The following is a 24,805-nucleotide window of genomic DNA, read 5'->3' on the forward strand; positions in this document are numbered from 1 at the left end:
ATGTATTTCTTATTCATTAAGCTGTACAATAATAAAAAATATACCTACTGTAGAAGGTACACATTAATATACATTACATTTCAAGATTTTACATATATTAAAGCCCCTCTGACATGCTATTTTGAATTTTATTTAATTGCCTATAGTAAATTATACTTACTGTATTACTATATGTAATTTGAATACACAAAAAAATGTTTTTTTTTTAAAACTGAAAATTGATTAAAAAATGCCACCTCCAGCATTGCTCAAAAATGAAACAAAAAAGGTAATTTGTCCAGTGTCGGAAGGCACGCTTAGAACAACGCTATGTGCGCAATTAATAAGGAAAAGTCTGTTGCGCCGTTAAAGCCTGTTGATCGTTGAGTTTCTGCGAGTTGCGTTGTGTTGAAAATCATTGAAGTTGAGCATACCTCAACTTAAACAATTTTTCAACTCAACTCACTGCAAATCAACGATCAACAGGAACGACCAACAGGAAAACATGCTTTACTGTATGTCTGGTATATTTTGAAGATAACAATTGTTGGATATCATAGTTTAACAGTGTAAAAAATATTTAAAATCATTTGGGCCATAAGAATATATTTAAAACATAAAAAATGTAAGTTGTGAGTTGCACAATTTTGAAAAAAAAAAAAAATTAAAAATTGTATTGTCAAGTTTTAATATGCTGTATTTAATTACAGGAAAAGTATACTGTGCATCAATTGCAGTACAGTAGTTCCCATTCTACTCAGGGAGAAACTAGACCATCTCTTAACCGAAAAGGTAAGGTGAAAAGTCTTGGTATTTCTTAAACGAGACTTTTTTATACCTGGTTTTGCAAACACTCCGACTCAGAAAATTAGGATTTGAAATAGAAATAAAATTTCATTTTTGGCCTGTTAGTGAACCCTTGACAAAAATAATTCAAAATTTGGAATAATAAATGTTAAAATTACATTTATTCCAACCTCTGATTCATGAATATTTTTTCTGAAAATGAAAATATTGTTAGTAAATGTTATTTTAAATATTTTTTTTTCACATTAATAAATAATAAAAGTAGATAGGACTTGGTAATTGAAAAATAAAATTTTATTTTTATATTTATTCCGACCTCCTTTCAGCTGATTGTCCCAAAAAGTTCGCAAAACAAGGTAAATAAAAAGTTTTGTCTTAATATGATTTTGTAAAATAAACTTCTTTAAAGATTATTGTCCTTGAAAATGACCAAAGAAATTATAAAATTTAAATTTGAAGTTAAATTGCTAATTTTAAAGTATCATAAAAGTTACCAACTTGCGTTTAGAAATAAATGCATTAAGAAATTGTTTAGCCTAATTTTTGCACCACAGAATGCTAAAATTCATACAAAAACCTCCATTGGCTGGCATCCATCTACAGTATAATTTTTACCTGTGTCCCAGCAGAAAGAAATTTCTATGCTCAATTTGATAACTTTTATGCGAAAATCGCGGGTTTCTCCCGATTTTTGAGGCCGTCTCCCGCCCTCCCGATTTGGATTAATATCTCCCGATTTTTAAAAATATACCGAAAATTTCACGAAAAATGTGATTTCCACGATGTCATAGAGCAATGAAACAAAAATTCTTATCTTAAGCCAATATACTATGGCGCTCGCTCAGCCATAAAATGTCATAAACAAGGCCAGGGAGTTGTTATTTAAGTTGTTTATCAAAATAACAACTCCAGGGCAAGGCAGGCATGGTAGAACCATCCTTGTTTATCCTCCATGTTACGATCTTTTGCATCCAGCGCCGACCTCATTCAATGAGATGGCTGTCAGTTGAGTAAATAAATTTCAACAAATTAACGAAATCAGAAATCACATGGGAATGGATGGGTCCCAAAGTTTTCGCCGCGAAGATTTGGAACAGAATCGGTGCATAAAAAAATACTTTTTCTTTCAAGTAAGCCTCAGTTCTTTAATAAAAAAAAAAGTATAGTTAATAGGTTTTGGTACTAAGCAGTCTTCCGAAAAATGAAGTTTATTTTAATATCGATCCCGAAATACATGTAGGGCTTAGGCCTAGGCTCTATCTGCACTGCATGGTATGTACTGTATGTGTGTTGGGTTGGGTGGGCGTCTGTGTGTAGTGGTGGTCGTGACTCTGCGGCCTTAGGCCTAGTTACGCACGTATAGATGGAGCCTAGCGAGGCAGGATTTAATGTTTTTTCATGGCATTATGTACCAGTTATTATAGACTAGACGTATATAAATGCTGACTTAAAACATGTAGTATGATTTACTAACTAAATTAAAATATATATATATATTTTTAAATTTTTCAGCAAACGTGTGAATCTTGCAAGTTGTAGTTACCTTGCTAGAATTCTATGTTTTTGATGAGATGTAATAAATCAGCCATAGCCTCTAACATGCCAATGAACCAAGCAAAGCCTTGTTGACTGCTGCCAAGAACGCTTTACTAGCAAAATGCTAAATAAATAATAATATTTATAAATTTATATTTTAGGCCAACTGCAATGTGTAAACAAATGTAAAATTGTTAAATAAAAGTAAACAAATTGATTTACTTTTCTTCATTTTGTGTAATACTTTCATGTTGCACAGCGCGTTGTAAAGCGTCACAGTGCGTCGCTACAGGAGGCGATCGCTTCATGAAAAAAATCTCCCTATTTTTTTGTTTTCAAACTTGGGATCTCTGCTTCAACATTAGCAAGTTAATTATAAATTTTAAGATTTGTATTGTCATTTCAGGGAACAATACATTACCCAGACATACAGTACACTTACTTTCATTTTAATTTTTTGCAGGACTCCAACATGAACCTGTACATCAAGCAGGCTGAGGGATCATTTTTGATGATGTTGGGAGGAGAGACTATTTACCAGTTGAAACATTTGTTGTCTTCTTTTGAAGTATTTTTCTCTTGTTTTTATGTGTTTAACATATCTTATCCAAAATGTCTCCTCAAAACAATGCAGTTTTTTTAACGTCCAATTTTAAACATACAAGATAAAGAAAAATGTCATCCCAGTGTCTGCGGACTCCTCAAAAAACTGACACATTAGATGACTTAACAATAGAATAATTTTACCAAAGCTCGACCAATCCTAAATAATATATATCTGCAAGTGTATTGTGTGGTTTATGAATATGAATTATTTTAATACCATTATGTTTATACGTCCATTTCATTGACAAGTAAAACTAAATAAAAAATGTTTTGTCTGGTGAATATGTACGGTATTTTTTCGCGATGACATTGCGACGGGGCCTTTGAGGTTTAGTCAGTGATAACATCCGCCAAGTCTTGGGTACAATGAACGTGCGATGACGAGGGCAAACTTTTTTGGTACTTAAGTTGACACTGATTCGAGAACAAGGAACTTACCGACAAGATGACGCTCGAAGTAGATCACAGATTTCAATACAAATACAAATATGAAAAGGATTGGCAGGCTGTCAAAAAAGTGTATTCGTATCTGGCCACGCCAACAAAGAGATCATGGCACGAAAAGGCATGAACCGAAATGTGTTGATGCTCATCCTGCATTTCGAAGACGAGGAGATACCACTACCAGATCTGGAACCGATAGTCAGAAACAGGAGTGTGATCGTCGAACGGCTTCTTTGCAACTTCAAAATTATCGCTGAAGTCGATTGCTGAACAAAAAGATATTGGCAAGAAAGAAGATGAGCAGGGAAAACGATATTTACTGAATCAACAGTCTGTTCTATTGTACATAGTCTCGTTCCCTTTGACGAGCACGAGGGAGCGTGATTCCCGGAATGGGGTTCCGCACCTCAAGAGTTAGCTGACACCTTGATGGTGGACCTGGCAAAAGCTGTAATAATAATAATAATAATAATAATAATGAAATTAAAATACTGCACAGGCTTATTTTAATTTTAATACACTTTAAGAGGCTATTTTTCGTCTTGATTTCAGAGGTCAAAAAACATTTCAGTGGTGTAGAATACAGTAATTCTTTAAGATCATTTTCCAGAAAAATAATGTGATACGACCCTCTGTTATGGCTCTAAAGCTGTTCTTATTTTTGTTGGTTACGCACCATTGATTTGGGTAGATTGTCAACACTTTAAGATGTGTACCGATTCATGGAAAAGAGTAAATGTATTATATACAGTATTATTCTTTTTTCTTTTAAAAAAAAAGAAGAAAAAAACAACAAATCAAGAAAGAAAGAACACCACAGACCTTATCACTCATTGCCTAGTCTATATTGATTCAATTAAATTGCTAACAACCGTTGAAAAAGACGACCCAAAATGTTGTTTGAGGTGCGAGAAATGCAGATAAAAATAAAACAGAATTTGATATATAATTTGATTTCTTATACAGTATTTACTTACCTTTTTTAGGTAGTGGTGTGACAAATGAGGATTTAAAAGACCTCTGTTATGAAGCTTTGGGAGAATTAATTCCAACCCAAGGTATTAAAGGCATCCTCTTGAGATCCCGGATATGGAAAGCTATATCTGCAGTAAGTAATGTTTTATTACATTCACTAATTTTGTCTGCTTTGGCTGCCATGTATTCTGTATATTATTGCAGTAAAATAAGAGTGGAATAACCAACAGGCTGAAAACATGGCCTTAAATGAAAATTGTTAATGAGGTGATATATATTCCCTTTATCTATTTATTGGGTCAAATCTATAAATGATGTAAATTATTAAATTAATCATTTAAATTATTTAGTATAGTAACAGAATAATATTTTTAGATCTTATTTTCTTTAGGAAACCAATGAAGAAAAGGCAACAACCTCTTCTATGCTTGGTACAACCAGTGCAGTGAAGACATGTCCCGACAAGGAGTTTGAGCAATCTTCAACATCGTCAGTGGAACCTCCGTCAGTGAAGAGACCTTAGTTGTCTCACGCGAAGTCACCGGAATATACTATATACCAAGATACAAATGTCGACTTTGCGGCTAAATCTGGAACAATACCGGTTGAGCTACGACATAGAATAATACGAGGAACAATAAATAATATGGTCTCTGTTGCTTACAGTCCTCCGTGGAATCGCCAACCTACCAATAATGAAATATTAGAAATGGCTAAAAGCGTCAAGTCAAGTGCTCAATAATCAAGTAATCAAGTTCTGGCAATAAGAAGGCTGTTTTTCAAGAAATGGCCGAATGTCTGCACCGCCTTGGTCATTCAGAAAAGGGCGGCCATCATGTGCAAACCAAAATAAAGGGACCCAAGGCTTCTTTGATGTGATCAGTTTTGAAGAGTTATATAATTAAGACTAATAGCTGGATCTTCATCAAATGACAATTCTCACCTATTTATAAAACCAATTTTGTAAACAGAACCATCAATTAAGTATCAGTTTTACCTCCCAAAGTTTTGGAAGCCTGGATATTATTTGACCAATAGAAACTCCCAAAAGTGATGGTCAAGTGATTAGGGTAACATGACATCCCTCAACCAATAAGAATGACCACCACACCCAAAGTGGTATCTTTAGGAGGCAAGCATAGTTATCGTAAAGAGACCTCCTTCTGATGCCTTAAGGCAACGCCAAATCAACCAACTTGTAAATATTGTATATGTAGTCACTAGTGAATAAAGTACACATATAGTACAAGAAACAATATACTGTCTCCGAGTTAAACTTTAGTATCACCAGGGTGTAAAGAAGTACAGAAACAGGAAAAAACTTGAGTGAGCAAAATCTACCCAACAAGAACAACAATACACACACCCAATTACATAACAATATGGAATACCTGCTACCAGCCAATGTTGGGCACTTTTTTGCCCACTTTTTGGCAACGTTCGCATTTTTAAAAAAGAACAGATTATTGACCAACCACTCCCAAGAAACCAGGCACAAAGTGTGCGGCCTGCACCATTCTATGGGTGGACCTCACTGAAATTTGACACTCAATCGCCGCCATGCAAATACAAAGTGCTGGCCTTGCTGGCCCCTTGAGGTTCACTAACCCTAAAAAAGTATGTTATCAATGTAATCAGGACATATCAATTTTCCCCCAAATTTCTAAAACGGTAAACCCCTGCCACAAGAGTAGGCAGCGTAATTGTGATGTAGCATGGGGTTTATTCCATGATTTGGTCAGATTTATGCATGAATTTGCTATTTCAATCATTAGCCATGTATGCATGTCAATGGCATTGCCCTATTTTATATGTTGTTTTACAATTGGACAGCCTTGCTTTCTTCCATATATTTTGATAGCAATCATTCCATTGATTCAGATTTCAGTGGTAGGCCCTGTTTTTGGAACTTGTTATTTATTATTTATCTTTACATGTCAATCGTTGGGACAACAAGGGAAGTGAGGTACTAGTTTGATAAGAAGATAATGAGAAGAATTTGTATAGGAATGGAAGGCATGTGGTTGGAACATAGATAACAATAATGGGAAGTTTCTACTTGGACACCTAAGAAAGTGTAAATCTATCCAAGTGGGACTTGGGTTGTATTCATATATTTTCATGTACTTTTAGTGTAATAGCTGCTAGTGGGACTTGGGCTGCTCTACATCTTTTACTACATTTCTGAATATTAAACTGCATGTAGAAATGATACGCTACCGTCTATGTGCATATCATTGTGTTAGCTTCCGGACTGGAATACTAGGCATCGTCAGACCAACACAGAGACATTCACTATTTGGCTCTACAAACACTACTGTGGTAAAACTTTAATGAAATTGACGAATCGCCCTTTGACACGCCTCCTAAATTACAACTGTTAATGTTGTGGACACACATTTAAATCAAAATTGCAACCAAACTCACTTGAAATTTTAACGGCTAGTGGGGAATCAATGCCTCATTTGGGAAAAGTCGACGTTGATATTGAAATTAATGGTGAGCAGCAATAGTGTTCTTTTCCTGTATTTGTTGTGCCTTCATCAGAAATCCTGATATAAATTACCCGTTCTCATTGGCACTAATATTCTTTGTCTACCAAATACTTTGGATCAGCCTAAACAGCAAGATTGATATTTAGGTAAAGCAATCTACAAAATATCACAAATCTAATCATTTAAGAGCAGCAAAAAAAAAAACTGAGCGTATAACAACGAATACAGACATTAGCAGAGCTGGGGAATTAAAGCAGACCTTCAAATCTATCATTTCAGTGTGTTTCTGTTCAATGTGTAAGGTTTGCAGAATAGGTAAAATTAGACTAGATACATCCTCACTATGGAAGGCGGACTAGGTCGCTTATAATGTCATATCTGGTAATAATACTAATGTCGCTGTTTCTTTATTTTGTTGAAATAGGGAGAGCATAAAAACATATTTTTGAAATTTTGAAAGTATTGGACTATTACCTCAATCCCCCTCCGATACACCACTAATGTGTACATTTTATTTGAATTATTATCTGTGTATCGTGCAAAATTTAACAGTAATGATGTTTACACAAAATTTATACTGTACACGATATAAAATCATTCTGTTTCGCATGGAAGGTGGTCGATTATAAGAATTCACACAATGTGAGGTACAAAATTAAATGGATGTTGGGGTCTCAGGTAAATATTTAAAAAAAATGATTGCTTTCCAGACGTAAAATACTACAAATAATTCAAAATTGTAAGGCTTTTGGCATGTAGTCGATTAAAAAAGGTAGTTGCCAACGAGAGGCGGTTGGTTGCACACAGCGGTTTAACTGTATATTTTATAATTATTATTGGTTAAACACAGGTTATGTGGAATGTATTACTGTTAAATAGACTATTCCACGGTAATTTAAGAACTAGTCAACAATTGCTAAATAATATTTTTCAGCAAAGAAAGAAAATAAACCTAGGTCCGCCATGACTGGACGTTGCATTTGTTAAGCTGAGCCATGGTCACACGCAAGTTCTTGTAGACACTGCCTCTTTGTAATGTGGCTTATGCAGGTCTACTGGCACATTTGAGCACTAGAGCGAAGATTTGTTTGTAGAGGCTTGTTTGTGATTGATATGTATATGTCTGCTACTGCTGCATAGCCTATTAGGCCTAGGCTACACCAGTCTAGGCCTAGGCAGAAAAAAAAACCAAAAAACGGTTAAGCCCTATTCTCTCCACTTTTTGAAATATTCCAAAATTTGTATCTCATTAACCTTTCCCGAGTTTATTTTCGAACAAATTTTTGTGTCTTGAAAAAATCAGCTAAACAGCATATCAATGTTTTTTCCCTCCGGAGCGCGGATTTAACACTTTCATTTTATGGTCTAGCAAAATGAACATTGTATATAATGAAATAAATAAAAGCCAGATGAAAATGTTTTAACATTTATAACACACAAACAATTAATCTTTTTTTCTATATATAAAACTAAAAGCAGTTTCCAATTTGATTGGATTACCAGGAAGAGATTTTTCCTCATAAGACAGGTTGCCATGACGTTGTCTCCCCTCCTTCTTGGCTCATGCTTGGCATCAAAGCAGATCGTGTCAGACCCCAAAATTTCTCGGGTCTTAGCTTGCGTTTTGTTGCTTTGAACTTCCACCCCATGTGACCTGAACAGTGGCGACACTGAATGATTGTCCATGCATACCTGCCAAAATAAATGAAATACTAGCATAAAAGTCAAATTATAATAAGCCTTTGACAAAAAGTAGATAAGATATTATGTAGTATAGTGGAGTAGTGGTTTGGCACAGCGGGAACGGTTTGGTTTCCCAACCTTAACATCTGGATTTCCATCCCTCTCGCTATGAATTTCACTTGTGTCCTTGGTTAAGGCACTTTATCTGTATTGCTTCTCTCCACTAAGGAGTATAAGTGGGTACCTGGTAGGGGTAAATGACAAAATGCGCTGATGTAGCAACGTTGATGATGCTGCAACATTATGGAATACTCCCCTAGGGAGGTTAAGTCTGTGCTCCATAGGCATTTAATCCAATAACAGGGCTAATGAATATGTGAAGTACATAGAGGGCTTAACAATATGTAGCAATAAGTACAATTATTATTATTATTATTATTATTATTATTATTATTATTATTATTAAGAAACATAAAACATTATTAAGAAGACACAACAATAATTGTTACTTAACCAATATCCTGAGGCGCGTGGAACGGAGAGAGTAGAGAAAACAGTAGAACTTATACATACTGTTTACAGGTAAAAGAGTAACATTCCATGTGGCAACCACTGGTCTTTTCCTGTATTTTTAGGCAACATTTTAAATTTCAATTGATTATTTTTATTGCTAGTGTTTCATATTTTTACAGTGGAACCAAAAATTCCAGCACGTATTAAAACTAACCAACATTCTATTTTGTTTGTCCTTTTTTTTCTATATATAATTTTTCATCTTAAATAAATTATAACATATTAATATTTATTAGGCCAATAGCTATGAGTGATTCTTCCTACTAATGATAAAAATTGGATTCCATAAATTACAACACTGTTGTTACAGAAATCACTATGCTACGTAACTGTCACTGAAGCAATCAAGAAATGGCAGAGTTTCTACCAGGTTCAACTCTTCTGATATACTGGCAAAACACTATTAAACCATTGACCTATCATCATCCAATGTTTCAAACTATAAGTAGCTATAATGAAAAAAAAAAAAAAAACATTCACAATAGCATCTAATACTTACCCAGGAAACCAGCTGTTTTCTGTTGATGGCCGACCAATCAAATTGAGGTTTTGTGCACGGTAGAGAGTCAATGTTTCATGGATGTATCCACCGGGATTGACATAGGCTGCCATGGGGCCATCTAAAGACATGCTATAAAACATAAAAATTCTGCAATTCATTGACAATACATTAATTGATTCCTTCATTGACAATTATGGTAATGACAATATTTTATGTTCTTAATGGTAATAAAAAAATAAAAATACAAATACTGGGAAAGAATATACAGCTATTGACTGCTCACGAGGAGAATGGTGGAATCTATTGCCCCGATGTGATTTGGAAATCGTAGCCTATCTTCCGGAGGAAAGATAGGTCGGTCTCCACATCACCTCTAAATTGTCATATTTTCAGGAGGGCTATGTCCCTTGGACATTTCAAGAAGTTTTTAGCGATGCCTGACCACGCCCACTTTTTTCTCATCGAGAACATCAGCCCTCCCTTGGAACCCTCCCATCGGGGAAATCCTGACGCTGCCACTGATCAACAAGGGGCAATACCATGTAGATTTCATCGTTCCCCAAATCTAGAGCAGTCAATATTTGTTTTATATAATTGATACATAGATTCTACAAGGCCCAAAAAAGTACTATACTTCCTATAGCCTAGCCTATAGAGCCCTACTAACTAGGGCCTAGGCGATCAAAGCCTAGCTCTTCTTCACTCATTTCCTCAATTTCAATATTGCAATATTTGTCAACAATTGACAAGACACTTAACTTGTCTTTTTGGTGCTCTTGCTATCTGCTTCGTCACAAAGTATACTGCGATTCGGAAGAATGCATTATAAGCGAAAATCATAGTTTTAAGATATTGAACAAAACGCGTTTCTTATTAGACTTTTGTCATGGAAATGAATTCTATTGACTTTTTGTGTAAATGTACTTAACTCCACGACAGAAAAACATACTAAAGTACTTTTTGATGATTTTCTTTCCCTATAACTCAGTCAAAATGGACATAATGCATTCTTCCAAATTAAAACAAAAGTCAATGAAGCATGAAAAATCTGATGGTAGGCATTATATCCAGTTTTGCCAGTAGGAGGGCATGCTTTAGACTTCAGGTATAATGAAAAATAACAAGTTAGAGTGATTTTTCACCAGGATTTTAGGGGTTTAAATTCCATTATATTTCTAAATAATGTAAAAAAGAAAAAAATATATTTTTTAAGGTTTTTTTATATTTAAATATTATTTACCAATATTATTGCATTTACGCTCATAAAAGATTTACAAAATGTGTGTGATCTGCGCAATGGTGGGGCCTACAGGTTTGCACCACACGACAGGTCAAAACAGTACTATTTTTAAGGGGAATAGTATTTTTACAGGGGAATAGTACTTTTTATTGCCTGCTTCCTAACCAATCAGATGCCTAGAATCTACCTATGAGGTATATAATATTGGATATAATACTACAATATTGATAATAATGATTATAAAAATTAATTATAATACTAATAATGGTAACAATTATATTAACTTCAATAAAAAAAATGTTTAAATGATGATGACGATGATGATGATGAAGAGTAATAGAATTAACACGGCAGTAGTGAAAATGATGGTGGGAATTACGATGATGATTTAAGTATGTATTAAAATATCAAGGTATTGTACTGTCGAAACTGATGATGGAATAATTAGTAAGTTATGAGATAATTAAAGAATAATGGGTGGTAGTAGTGGTGGTTGTAGTAGTAGTGGTACATTAAAGTACTAGTACTCTATGTAAAGCTCGGCTCGGTTTCCACAGAATCGCTCACCCTATCGGCGACAGTCGCCAACAGCTGTGAAGTTGAACTTGATTCAAATTGGCCGATTGCGTTGCAGACAAAACAGGTGAATTCCCGATAGCATCGGGGCAACTAGCAATGCACCCCAATTAGTCTGCAACACAATCGGCAAAGTTGAACCAGATGCAACCTTTCCGATACCTGTCAGCAACTGTCGCCGTTAGGGTGAGCGATTCTATGGAAATCAGCTAATAGAAATTGTAAATAACATACCAGAAGACATCATTTTTGTTGGCAATCTGAAGGCCACATCCTTTACAACATAATACGGTACACTATGGGGAAAAAATTTAACATGAATTATTTAATAAGCTAATATGATGTCATCACTAATGCACTAATTCTCAATTAGTGCACACTTTGACATCTTTGCAACTTCAAACATGTATGCTGAGACCCATAAATGAATCAAACTCCGCTACATGTGAGCTCTAAGCGAAGCGATGCCGGCTGCTGGTTGTTGGTGGCAGTCTAAACGGATCGTCGTTAAAAACAATCCCAAGATTCAAGACTTTATTTATTGTCATATACAAGCAAAAATACATGTAATTTGCTTTCCAGACCAAGGAAGAGACACAAATATACAGCACATAGAGATTAAATTACAAGACAACTATATATACAGTGCAAACAAAATATTTAAATTAATAATATACAATATATACAATAGAGTGACAAAAGATTAAAACAAGTTGCATGACGTATAGGTAAATAAGTTATGCTATTGACGGCAAGGATATGAGACCATCTGGTGACTATCTGTTGCATGTGCATCGTGGCAATGCGTTCTCCATTAGAATTGCCAATGACCGTCAATAAATAATACATACAATATAACAGTACATACCTTCTTTAATAAATCTAGCTCACATCTCATTCTTTGCACGGATGAGTTCACCTTCAATAATGAAAGTCGTTGACTGTCATCTATTGGAATAATGCTTGCAACCCAGAAAGAAAAATCTGCAAACAAATATTTCAAATTTAATAGTCAGATTATCAATTTTTATTTGACAAAAACATGTGACATATATGGTTATGATGACATCATCACACTATGACCATAAATAGGCACATCATGACTATATATGGGCAAACAGTTACTGTATAGTATTTATCAAATGAAATATGATGGTGTGGAAAGGGATTTAAATACACTGAAATAAAAAAAATGATGTTCTTGACAGTACCTGATGGGTTTTGTGGGATTGTGTTAAGTTTAATTGAGCCCTCATACCAGCTTCTCAACTCTTCCTTAATCAATGCCATTAAGTACTCCTGAGTAAGTAAACAAACATAAAAACCATTTGACTACTTTAATAGAACTTAGAATCACTAAAAGTGTTTCATGAATTTAAAATGAAAAACAACTGCCTCTGATTATAATAAAAAATGTCAACAAACATGTTTAACATTTTGATACTAAGCATGTTTCACTAAACACCTTAACGTATGTAGCTTTAGTATCTACTGTAATCAAGAGAAATTATATACATAATGCAAATATAATATTTTATATTTACTATAGATCTGAAAAGATTTTATGCAGATACTGGAAAAGAGTTTATTGGGTAAATTACAAAATAGAGCAGCATGTGTTATTCTTGTGGCTACTCACTGAACAAATTTAGATCAATTGCATACTTCTCATGGTTGGTCTTTTGTTTAATGACAGGAGAAATGAGCATTTTATTCACCTTAAATGCTTAGTCCTTTTTCTCCAAATACTTTCATTTCAGTTGACTTCAGTTAATTTTGCTCAAAGTCAGAACTGAATCTGGTAAAGGAATATCACTTTTAGTGGTACTCTAAAGTTGGAATTGTTGGGAGGAAGGGGGTAGTGATTTAAGTTATCTCCTTTTTTTTTTATTATTCTTCTATTTTAATTGTGAGACGCAAAATAAGATGACATTTCGAAGCTCTTTGAAGGTGTCCCGATTCTTTTATTACGTCGGTCATCACAATATGGATAGTTCCGAAATCAATCGGAAACTAATGCATAACCAAAAGGTGCAGAAAAGAAAAAACAAAACAAAACCCTGTGATAAAAAAGATGTATGAAACAGCTAAAATGCTAAACAATACTTAAGTCGACCCTATATATAAAATAAAGGAAGTACCTTTTAACTTTTGAACAATTAAATAATACTATTATCATAACAAATGATAATTAATGTAACAAAATGTCGGTATAAAAAAAAGCATAATGGTGAACTAAAATTACTAAATGATAAATAATTAAATCTCATAAACTGAAGAAAAAGATGTACTGTATATAGCACACATGTGCTATGTCTAGGTTTCACTTAGTAAACAACTTCATGTTTTAAATATATAAACAATTAAAAGAAAGGTAAGTTAAATTGATAAAAAAAGATTAAAAGTAAAAGATAAGTCTACGAACTTTGACCTTCCTATTCAGGCTATGCTCTACATCAGCAGATGGTAAAAGTGTAGCATTTTCCTCAACTATCTCAAGGTCAATTGCCTTGACCACATACCACTGGCTAAAACAATTAGTGCATTCATAGCACTCTTAAAAGTAAGGTTACTATTAGTTAGCATAGGCTACAAAAAATACAAATCACTTAATACAATTATAAATAAGTATAGAAACATCATAAAACTTCATTTAGAGAGATAATTAATATAAGCATAGGCCTAAGTATATTTACTATATACTAACACGTATCAATATGATAAATTTATCCGTCAAATGCCTTATTTAACTCATGGTTGAAACACTATAAATTGTTATCCTAAATAATCCTCCTACAATCAAAGATAATTTAAGTAAAATAATCTTCCTGCAATCAGAGACTAAACATAATGTGTGCATAACTCCTCTGATTTAATCTGTCAGCACCAAAGTAAATATCTCACAAGTAGTGATACAATAATCAACTTATTTGCTATATCAAATCTATACATAACCATGATCTAATAATAAACATTGTAATTTAACAATAGGATATTTATATACAAGAGAGATAATTAACTCACCCTGGCTAAATTTAGGTAAAAACTTGAAAAAGTAGAGCGATGAACTATGTGGACTTCTCTTCTCTGCAGTGTATTGGCAAATGTCTCAAGGACTCAAAATGGGTACAAACAAGGACTTAATTATGTAAAATAGCCATTAGCACTTCTTAGAAGTCCTGTTGCCATGGAAAATAGATAAGGGATTATGCCATTAACATAAATAGGGGGGGGGGGGAGAGAATTGGTCTATCTCATTTTGAAAGAAGGTAATTTCCCTTGTGACAGAATACACATGTCACACACTCCCCTGCTAAAATATTGTCATCCTCGACAATTCCTTAAAACAATATACTGTACTAAATATTTCCTAAGTAATAATTAAAAAAAAAAAAAAAAAAAATTAGTAAAGTTTATATACATATTAGAAAAGTTACACAGATTGTGACTGGTTTGCGAGCATCTGCATCAGCAGAAGGTGAGACTTGCCAACCTCCGCCAAAACTTCTTCAGCAATCGGTGGTTTGCCTTGGATTCTTCTGGAACGTCGTGGTTCACTGGGAGTAACTGAAATTGTTTCACTCGGAACAATCTCTGTACAATTTGTCTCCGGCAATGAATTGATTGCACTGGGTGTCGGTGTCGGACCGGGCGAAGTTTGGCTGTTGGTCACTGCTGCAGCTGGATTTTCAGATTGTGGCGGAGTGACTGGTAAAACTGATGGTGTATCGGGAGGTGGATCTGCAATTGGAGCTGGGATATGCTCCCCAGCTTTGACTGAAGCATGTGGTGGATCACTTGTAGACATGTTACTTTCTGGTGTCTTGAAAACTACCTCGTAAACGCTGTCATCACTATCTTCTTCTTTTGTTTGTTGAGGTGAGGTGTTAGTAGGTGTTATTTTATTTACAACTTTAATTTCAGCATCTGATGACTTAGGTTTGATAAACTCCACTAGTTCTCAGCTATCTAATAAGTCTCGTCTGTGCACGGTTTGTGTTTGACCTTCGCCATCTACAGGATCGACAGTATACACATTCCCCTCTGGATTAGGTCTAGCTATAACCTTATATGGAGTACCATTCCATGTGTCTTGAATCTTTTTTCTGCCAAGCACACGAGTCCACAAAAATACACGAGTTCCAATGTCTAGGTCAGTAGCATGAGCATTCCGGTTATTTCTTTCGTGTCTCTGTAGTGCTGCCTTTTCTGTCATTTGTTGAGCGAGCGTAAATGCGGTCTTCAAACGTTGGTGATGATCTGTTATCCCTTCTTCGCCATTCAACTTATCCAAACCTAGAATATGATCGATTGGCAGTGTTGGTACGCGACCAAAGAATAAAAAGTGAGGAGAGTAGCCGGTGGAAGAATGTGGTGTACAGTTGTAAGCATACACGAGTTCAGGAGGGAATTCGTGCCACTTGCACTTTTTTTCAGGAGGTAACGTACATAGTCTGTCGTGCATTGTTCGGTTGAACCTCTAACATTGACCATTCCCTTCTGGGTGGTAGGGTGTTGTTCTCGTTTTCTTTATGCCATAGAAAGCACATAGTTCTTTGATGAGTTTGCTCTCGAAATTTCTTCCTTGGTCACTGTGAATTCAAATTGGGACTCCATATCGTACAAACCAATTGTTTATTAGTAATTTAGCGACAGCGGTTGCTTTTTGATCCTTTGCTGGTATCGCTTGGGTGAATTTTGTAAAAACGTCTGTTAGAATAAGAACATTTTCAATTCTGTTAGTACTCGACTCTAGCACAGTAAAATCAATGGCGACAATCTCGAGTGGTTTCTTTGCGATCATAGAACTCATAGTTGGTTTCAACCTTTTTCCGGCTTTAGATAGGATACACCGTTACAATACATCTGTATATCTACCTCCATCTCAGGCCAATAACATCGTTTGCGTGCTAGAGCTATTGTTTTCTCACTGGCCTGGTGTCCGACATCATCATGAATTGCGTTAAGAAGTTTGGACTTGAGTACATCTGGAAGTAGAAGTTGTTTGAGTTGTTGACCATCATGTGTAAGGTTACGATAAAGTACCCCATTGTGTTCTGATAGCCGTTCCCATTGTCTAAATAACTTCCGTGTTACTTTGTCTTCTTTCCTCAGCTGTCGAGTTGTGGGAGGATTACCAGTCTTCCATCGTTTTACCCATTTTCCTATTGTTGGATCGAACTGTTGTAAGTCAACTAAGTCTAACTTGGGAAAGTTTGGTAGTGTATTTGTCGCATTGGTGTTGTTATCTGTGGCTGCATCATCTGCGGTCAGCTGTTCAGCAACTATTACCTCTTCGATGGTTGTTCTTAATAAGTTCCCGGGAATTAGGGTGCCAACCGCAAGATTGATGTCTTCCAGAAGGATTCTTCTTCAAGTCTGACAGGAGAATCTTTACATAACCATGATCTAATAATAAACATTGTAATTTAACAGTAGGAAAACTTGAAAACGTAGAGCGATGAACTATGTGGACTTCTCTTCTCTGCAGTGTATTGGCAAATGTCTCAAGGACTCAAAATGGGTACATAATAATAATAATTTATTGGCTCTCTCTTTCAAAGCAGAGGAACACTCTCACGCAGGAGAGGTTCGACCATACAACAGAACAAAAAAATAAAATAAATAAAATAAAATAAAATAAAAAAAGAGACTAGTAATGAAAAATCCAAATCCAATTAAAATAATATTATTCTAAAGTTTAAAATCTTAACTAAAAGGAAAAAAAAGAAAAAATGAAAAAAAATAAATATGTAATAATAAAATAAAGTAAATAAAAAACAAGGACTTAATTATGTAAAATAGCCATTAGCTTCTTAGAAGTCCTGTTGCCATGGAAAATAGATAAAGGATTATGCCATTAACATAAATAGGGGGAAATTGGTTTATCCCATTTTGAAAGAAGGTAATTTCCCTTGTCACATAATGATATCTTGTGATTTTATAATGTTTTGTGCATTTTTGGGTCCTCTGTGAAAATATTAATATTTTACTGAAGAGGTATAAAGTGTAAAGAACAAATAAATAAAAGAAATAAATACTCATTTACATTGACATTTAAATCGGGTATTAATTTTGAATATGCTTACAGGATCATACATTTGATACACCCATGGAGGCCACCATGTCAAGTGAGCTTCTAACAATTTGTTCCTTCGTCTCTTTGGATTCAAAATATTCATTGATTCTTCAACTGGTGAAAGCGCTCTCTTTTGGTAGTAAGAATTAAACCTCGCTCCATGGAGAGGATCTACAATATCCTTGTCTGGAAGAATTTGCACTTTGCCCACCATGTTTCTGAAAAAGAAAATTTAAACAAATTTAAATATTGCTTAACAAATCTAATAGGCAAATCAACACACTGGAACAGTCTGAATCACCTTACCTTTATACAAAGCATATAGGGGTGTCTAAAAAAGTCAGATTTCAGATCTACAATCTATGTTTTCAGATCTGAGTTTTCTAGAACTAGAAAACTCAGATCATTAAATAAACACACCATACCATTATTTTTTAGAGGGAAATTTAAACTAAAACAAGGAGTCATAAATAAGTGCAGATTAAAGAATATCTAGGGTCTAGGCCTAAGTCTGAGTTTACAGGGCTCTAGGAGTTTTGAAATTGGGGAGGAGGTGCGAAAATGAAGTGAAAGGGCCCTCAATAATTAAGTGAGGGGGGTGCTTTTGACATTTTCAATGGAAGATGACTGTCCTCTTCATATGCCACTACTGTCTGAGGGTTCTGAGCTTCGGCAGGGTCCCGGAACTAAAATAGCTGTTAGGTTCATGGGGAGAGACTTTATAGCTCAGTATGGCCAAAAATCTGAAGGAAAGAGAAACTGGGGAAGATCAAGAAGAAGATGGGGTGAAGAATATATGTGAATGGAAGAACAGAAGTTATGAGGAAACAACAAGCTGAAGACAGAACAAAAGGGAGGAAAATCATGGCATCATAAATCCTTGATGGATATGGAACTCACTGATGATGATGATGATGATGATAATGGCTAAAAATTGTGCTTTTAAAACACATTATTAGGGATAGACAATAACATTATTTGGATAGGCAAATAATATTTTTTAAGGAAACACCTCGTCATAGCATCGGACGATGGGGGAAAATTTCCTCCGATCTAACCCCCGAAGGCGCCGCCACTGTATGTACGGCCCTTTCAGACCGCTTTTTTTACTGACCCATCTGCTTGTCTTGTGATATCCATTATCTTGAATCTCTGCCTTCCCATTGCTTTAATCTTCATACTTTCTAATCCGCCTTCATTAATTTCTTTAACACTGTAAATTTCAGCTGTCGTGCCTACTGATGATACACCATGCTCCAAATCACGTCTACAAAACAACAAATATAAATGAATAATGTATTACCTCAATTAATTAATATTCATTACCTCCAAATAGATCAGCTCAGAATAACTAGTATAACCATTTTTATAATGCATTATGTTTGTTGTATTTGCAAGAAAATTTTGGACAATAATACACACAACCAATTAATCAATAACAACTGCCAACAATCAACAAATAAACATACTGTAGTAGATTTAACCAATAAAATAAATGACATTAATCAATTAAATATAAATATTATTTTAGTAATGGAAATATAGAGAGCATAATGTGGCATTATTATAGTAGTAGTGACAGTAAAAGAACTTATATTGCATCTTATTGTTGGCTTATCGGTATTTAATCCTATTAATGTAGCAGCAGCAGCAGCAACAATTATTATTATTATTAATTTTTATTAATATTATTATACTATTATTTATTATTATTATTATTATTATTATTATTATTATTATTATTATTATTATTATTGCCATTATGAATTATTCTTTCTTATGAAATATACTATTATTATTAATTATAATAATAATAATAACAACAATTATTATTATTATTAATTTTTATTAATATTGTTATACTATTATTTATTATTATTATTATTATTATTATTATTATTATTATTATTATTATTGTCATTATGAATTATTCTTTCTTATGAAATATACTATTATTATTAAAGTAAGTAGATAAGGATTTATGTTTTGTGTATCGTACCCTGACCACATAAGGGTAACTGTTAGTTTTCAACTGAGTTGTTAACCCAGGTTAAACAAGAAAATAAATAAAATAATAAATAAAACGTGGCCAATTTTTTAATAAGCAAATTGAAAAATATGTATTTAATGTTATTGATATTTTCAAATTCAATTTTATAATTTATTTTTAAAGTACAATTTTAAATGTTATTGATTTTGAAATAAAAAAGAACGATAGAATTGAATTGAATACATAAGTTCCCTAATAACCTAATTAATCTACAGAGGATGAATAAATAAAAGTGTTGATCATTCTATTAGTAAAAATAGGCTATTCTATCAATAAAGACAAGCCAATATGATGTTAATTATTCTATTAATGTTGTAACAAGTTAATCAATCAATCAAATTATTAATCATTCTAAAATATATCACAAATCAATCAACCAATTAGATATAGAATCACTTATGTATCAATAAAGTAATTTAGTCAACCAATCAATCATTCAATCAATAATAAAAAAAATGATCAATTAATCATTGATTCTACCATAAAACCTATAGATATCAATCAATTTATTAATTATCATTTAAGATATCAATCCACATAGTTTTAATCAATTAGTGTCTAATATAGAACATAAACCAATCAGTTGTCTTTGGAAAAAAAAAATCAGGGTTTCTGGAAAAATAATTCATCGTGCCAGAGACTGAACGTCGACTGTTCTATTTCATTTTAGAAGGGTGTTCATATTTTAGAGAAAACAGGCAATTAGTCGGTTTATCCAGGTAAAATATTCATGAAATAGACAGGCCTACAGTATATCTACATAGGGCATTATTCAATTAACGGTAGTTACTATTGTATTCAATTTTAGGACATTAAGCAATCAGTAGGCCCACATAGGACATCAATCAATCAATCAATTAATCAATCAGGGGACATCAACCAATCACTAGGCATATCTATATGACATCAATCAGGGGACATCAACCAATCATAGAACATCAACCAATCAGTAGGCCTAAACTACATAGGACATCAACCAATCAATCATTCTATAATATATATAATATAATACATACAGTAGGCCATCAATCAATAGAACATCAATCATTCTACAGTATAAAAATAATATATATTATTTTTATTTGATAATAACAACTTGATAGCATACAAAGATGATTGCATCTACAATGTGATTTAAAATACATGAGAGATTAATCAATAACACTAATGTTATAACATGGTAAACTTGATACTAGGACAAACTAAATGAATTACACAATAATAAATTTATAAAAATAAGCTTTTATATACTAGTATATTAATCAATTAAGGTAGGCCATCAACCAATTGTACATAAATGTAGACCATTAATCTAATCAATCATTCTGTCCATACAAAGTCAATCAAAAGCTATCTACTAATCAATCAATTAAAGGCCATAAAAAACTAATAGATGGAAAAAATTATATACTGTAAAGTTGAATTTTCACACGAAAACAAAGTATAGTGGAAAATGATTACCCAAAGCTAACAACGCCAAATGTTCGATCCTTCTGGAGAACATGCCTCATCATGGAGATTGCTCTCGGCTCTATGAGTTGTAGCGGGATCGTCTGGCCTGGGATGAGAACTACATTAGTGATTGGCATAAGAGGGAGACTGACGTAACTTTCATCATCATGGATAGTACGACCACTGTATTCCTCCAAATCATTGCCCAAATACTACAATGACAAAGCATAGTACAACACATTCCTTATAAAATCCATTTTTATTCTGCATCATTCAGTATCATTCAGTATTTTATGAACCAGTCAACTCGCCCCCTAGCAAACTCGCCCCTTGCAATCTCGCCCCCTTGATAATCTCGCCAATTACAAACTCGCCCCTTACAAACTCGCCCACATAACAAACTCACCGCCTAACAAAGTCAAACCCCAAGAAACTTGTTTGCTGGGGGTGAGTTGACAGGCATCCCAGTATTTTCAGTATTATTTCAAATAATGGAATAAAAAGCAACAACACAAATGGATTGGACAGGATTGCCTTCTTAAAACTGTCTTTGAAGGTCAATATATTGGAAAAAACCAACAAGAGTAAGAAAGAGAGGTGCTTTCACTGATAACATAATTAAAATAGAATTAAATGATCTCCAACTAAAAAATTTCAAAACTTTGATCAAAACAGAAAACTAATTATATCTTTCTGACCACCCTCTGTTCTCTTGCCTTCTTTTTAATTCATTTGAATTGGTTCTTTTTTATTTTAGTTAAGTTTCTGTATATTTTTTTATGCTTGTTTTTGTTCTACTTTTTTTGTTCATGTGATCCACTAGTGAGATCAGCACTGCGTTACTGAAAGTGTTATCATGTTAAAGGCAGAATAAATAAATAAATAAATAAAGGGAAATGCATACAAACAGTTAAAGACAGCAGCTTTTACATTAGGAGAGATGGTGGGATGTCGCAGTTATCATGAACCTGCCAATTGGCAGATAACTTGGTGGTGAAGATGAGTATTTGGTCATCATGACACTACTTTTCTCCTTAGTCATGCATACTAATTACGTTCTGAGAACAGAATTCTTTAAAGATGTATCGTCCCTTGCTAATGTCAAAAAATCATTAAAAAAATTATTTTGAAATAAACTTGCTTATATTGCAATAGCACACAAATTATTAACTGGTGCATAGAAATTATAGAATTTAAAAATTTTAAACCAAAAAAATTATAATAAAAATATAAAACACTTCAAGTGATTGGAAGTGTTTCTATCATTTTTCGCTGAAAACTGATGGGTAGACATTTTTTAAATACACTAATTTCTGTGTCAAGTTGATAACTTTTATGTTACTGTACTTCAAAATGGGCAAGTTAATTTCAAAAAATAGTTTGATTTTTTTGGTATTCTAACATGGAACACATCTTTAAGTATAAATATTTCATGTGGCTGAGGTAGTTGATTTTTGTCTAATTAGAGATAAGAGGAGATAAGAAGAATTTTGTAGAGAAATCATATGAGCAGGGTTGTAACAAAGATACTAGAAATACAAGATAGGGTTCTCGCATTGTAAAAATGAGGCGGAGGTTGAGCCCAACGTAGGCAGCGCCCTTCTTTTTAACCATGCAAGTTTCCTATACTTCGTGCCCAACGTACATGGGCGCCCTTCTGTTGCTAAGTATATCCAAATGCAAAAGGCGCCCTTCCTTTTCCACTAATGGAGGAAAACTTTTTCACTGAGAATGCGTCCGGTTATGCGATCCTACGCTGTATTGTTGTTTTATTCTTTACTGATTCATGATTATGCTTTAATTGTTTTGTGTATTATTTGGATAATAGCAACGATTTCTACCGCCACCAAGGAGGTTATGTATTCACCGATGTCACTGTCTGGGTGTCTATTCCAGTTTGTTTATATATCTAGTATTTTTGTTGAGAATTGATAATAAAATACGCTACGACTTGGTAACGAAAGTTTGGCACAAGTTTTTTTAGATCCAGCTGTAGGGGGCGTCCCATTTTTCGTATTCCCACCATGCATTTCGGTGGATCGCGGTGGAACACATTTTTTGTGTGGAGAACTCTATCTTGTATTTCTAGTATCTTTGGTTGTAGCTGAAGAAAAATAAATGTGTGTGATATACATTTTGAGGATGGGTGTGTGATAACATTGGTAAACTATAAATAATAAGAGTTGATTATATAGGATGGAAAAGTGGGTTAATGAGGGTGGGTGGAGGGCCATGAAATTAGCTTTATTAGGTGGAAAACATCAAGGATGTGTCACCCCGCCCACCTCCAACCACCGTAACTACATCCCTGTATAAGTAGTACTGCCAGTACGGTACCACAACTTTCTTAAAACATGTTATGTACAGTAATAGGTACATTGAAACAATAGAAAGAATTCGCAAAGACTGAAGTCATCAGGCTATTGAAAAAAATAAATACTCACAGAATGAGCTGTTGGAAGTGAGGGGTCGAAGTTGAATTTTACCGGCCTCTTCTTCACTTTCTCATGATCTTCAACTCCCCGGATGTTCATCCTCCAATCATCCACGTTCATCCTAATATCTTCCTGAGCTTCTGGCTCTATAAAATATATAATAAATGCAATAAAATAAAAACATTTTTTTTCTACCCCACTTTCGGCCCCTTTCAGGCAAACCCCCCCCCCACTTTCAGATCTCTGGATCCACTCCTGGTAGCATTTACCTAACTACAGATTTAGTTGTGCACAAGGCTGATATAAAAATATATGACCACATAACCAGGATTTGTACTCCTTGCAAATCTCCCAAGAGGAATTTTTGGAAAAAAAAATCTTTTTTCATTGTTATTTAAATCCCACCAGCAGGTTAACACATTATTTCTTTGTACTGTTATGCATATTTAATAATATGTGCCGCTGATAATTCAACCATTATTATCGTTTTTAATATTTTATTACCGTTTTTAATCACATAAAACAGTAAAATCGTTTAATTAGAGTGCCTTTCAAATGATGTTGGCTACAGAACACCATTGTTTCCTTTTTTTCACCAGGGGTCAAAGGTGTAGCTCAAATGAAGACCCTTCTATTAAAATAGGAGATGCCTTCATTAAAACTTTGTGTCCAGCAGAAATCTTTGGAGTCGTTATGGACTCATCAGTTAGTATGTCCAAACAGATAACGACTGTAAAGCCAAGCTTCTGTCGATTCGTAGAATTTGGAGTACCAGGAAGTACCTAGCATAACCTCCATTTATATGTGTGGTTCTGATCTCCATGTTCTGATTGACAAAACAAAGAATTGATTTACAGGCGTACACCTTGATGAGGGTTAATAGAGTTTATTCACCAAAATGATACAGTTTGACCTGAAAATAAGATTATAAAATTAATTATAGAAACTCACTGAACTGTAATACTAAATAGTTAAAATGTAATATTGTAAATTAGTGGAATGAGGTATTGTTAACTAATTATCTTTCACGTAGAAAGTAAAAAAAAAAAATAGGAAACTATAAACACACAGTAGAACTCAAATAAACAGAATAAACTATAAACTATAATCACTTAATTACTAAGTTACCAAATTATCATAAAGCCCAATACACACAATGCAGCCAAACTATAAAACTACTGTTACATGGTACTTTTTGTACAGCATAAAGGCCTATATTATTTATATCAAAAGATACATCATAACAAATTAAATATAATCAAACCTAAAATATAGCATACAAAATAAAGGTAAACTTACATCTGTATGCTCTTCAGAACCATTGAGTACATACAGTAAATTGGAATGTAGGTAAGAATGGCCCCGGAAAAAAT

The 24,805-nt window shown here is 33.9% G+C and overlaps 1 protein-coding gene across 4 annotated transcripts in view; it reads right to left on the reverse strand.

Annotated features, from left to right (window-relative positions):
* Positions 1-2,589: 2,589 nt before the first annotated feature.
* Positions 2,590-24,805, reverse strand: part of LOC117121233 (protein cereblon-like) — a 32,866-nt gene continuing 10,650 nt past the window's right edge. For 2 of the 4 annotated variants that reach the window (XM_033266361.1, XM_033266364.1), the window contains exons 3-10: positions 21,007-21,209; positions 18,610-18,762; positions 17,506-17,713; positions 12,628-12,715; positions 12,285-12,400; positions 11,651-11,712; positions 9,598-9,729; positions 8,092-8,534 (exon numbers count right to left, since the gene is read on the reverse strand). In XM_033266361.1, the coding sequence (XP_033122252.1) occupies positions 8,360-8,534; positions 9,598-9,729; positions 11,651-11,712; positions 12,285-12,400; positions 12,628-12,715; positions 17,506-17,713; positions 18,610-18,762; positions 21,007-21,209 (1,137 nt within the window). In that variant the 3' untranslated portion in view covers positions 8,092-8,359. Of the gene's footprint in view, positions 3,821-4,473; positions 6,900-8,091; positions 8,535-9,597; positions 9,730-11,650; positions 11,713-12,284; positions 12,401-12,627; positions 12,716-17,505; positions 17,714-18,609; positions 18,763-21,006; positions 21,210-24,805 lie in introns of those variants that run through there. The other 2 variants (XM_033266363.1, XM_033266362.1) reach the window with 2 other exon arrangements.

Source organism: Anneissia japonica, unplaced genomic scaffold, assembly GCF_011630105.1.
Source record: "Anneissia japonica isolate Jap-2015-1 unplaced genomic scaffold, ASM1163010v1 scaffold287899_len104024_cov147, whole genome shotgun sequence".
NCBI classification, from domain to species: Eukaryota; Metazoa; Echinodermata; class Crinoidea; order Comatulida; family Comatulidae; genus Anneissia; species Anneissia japonica.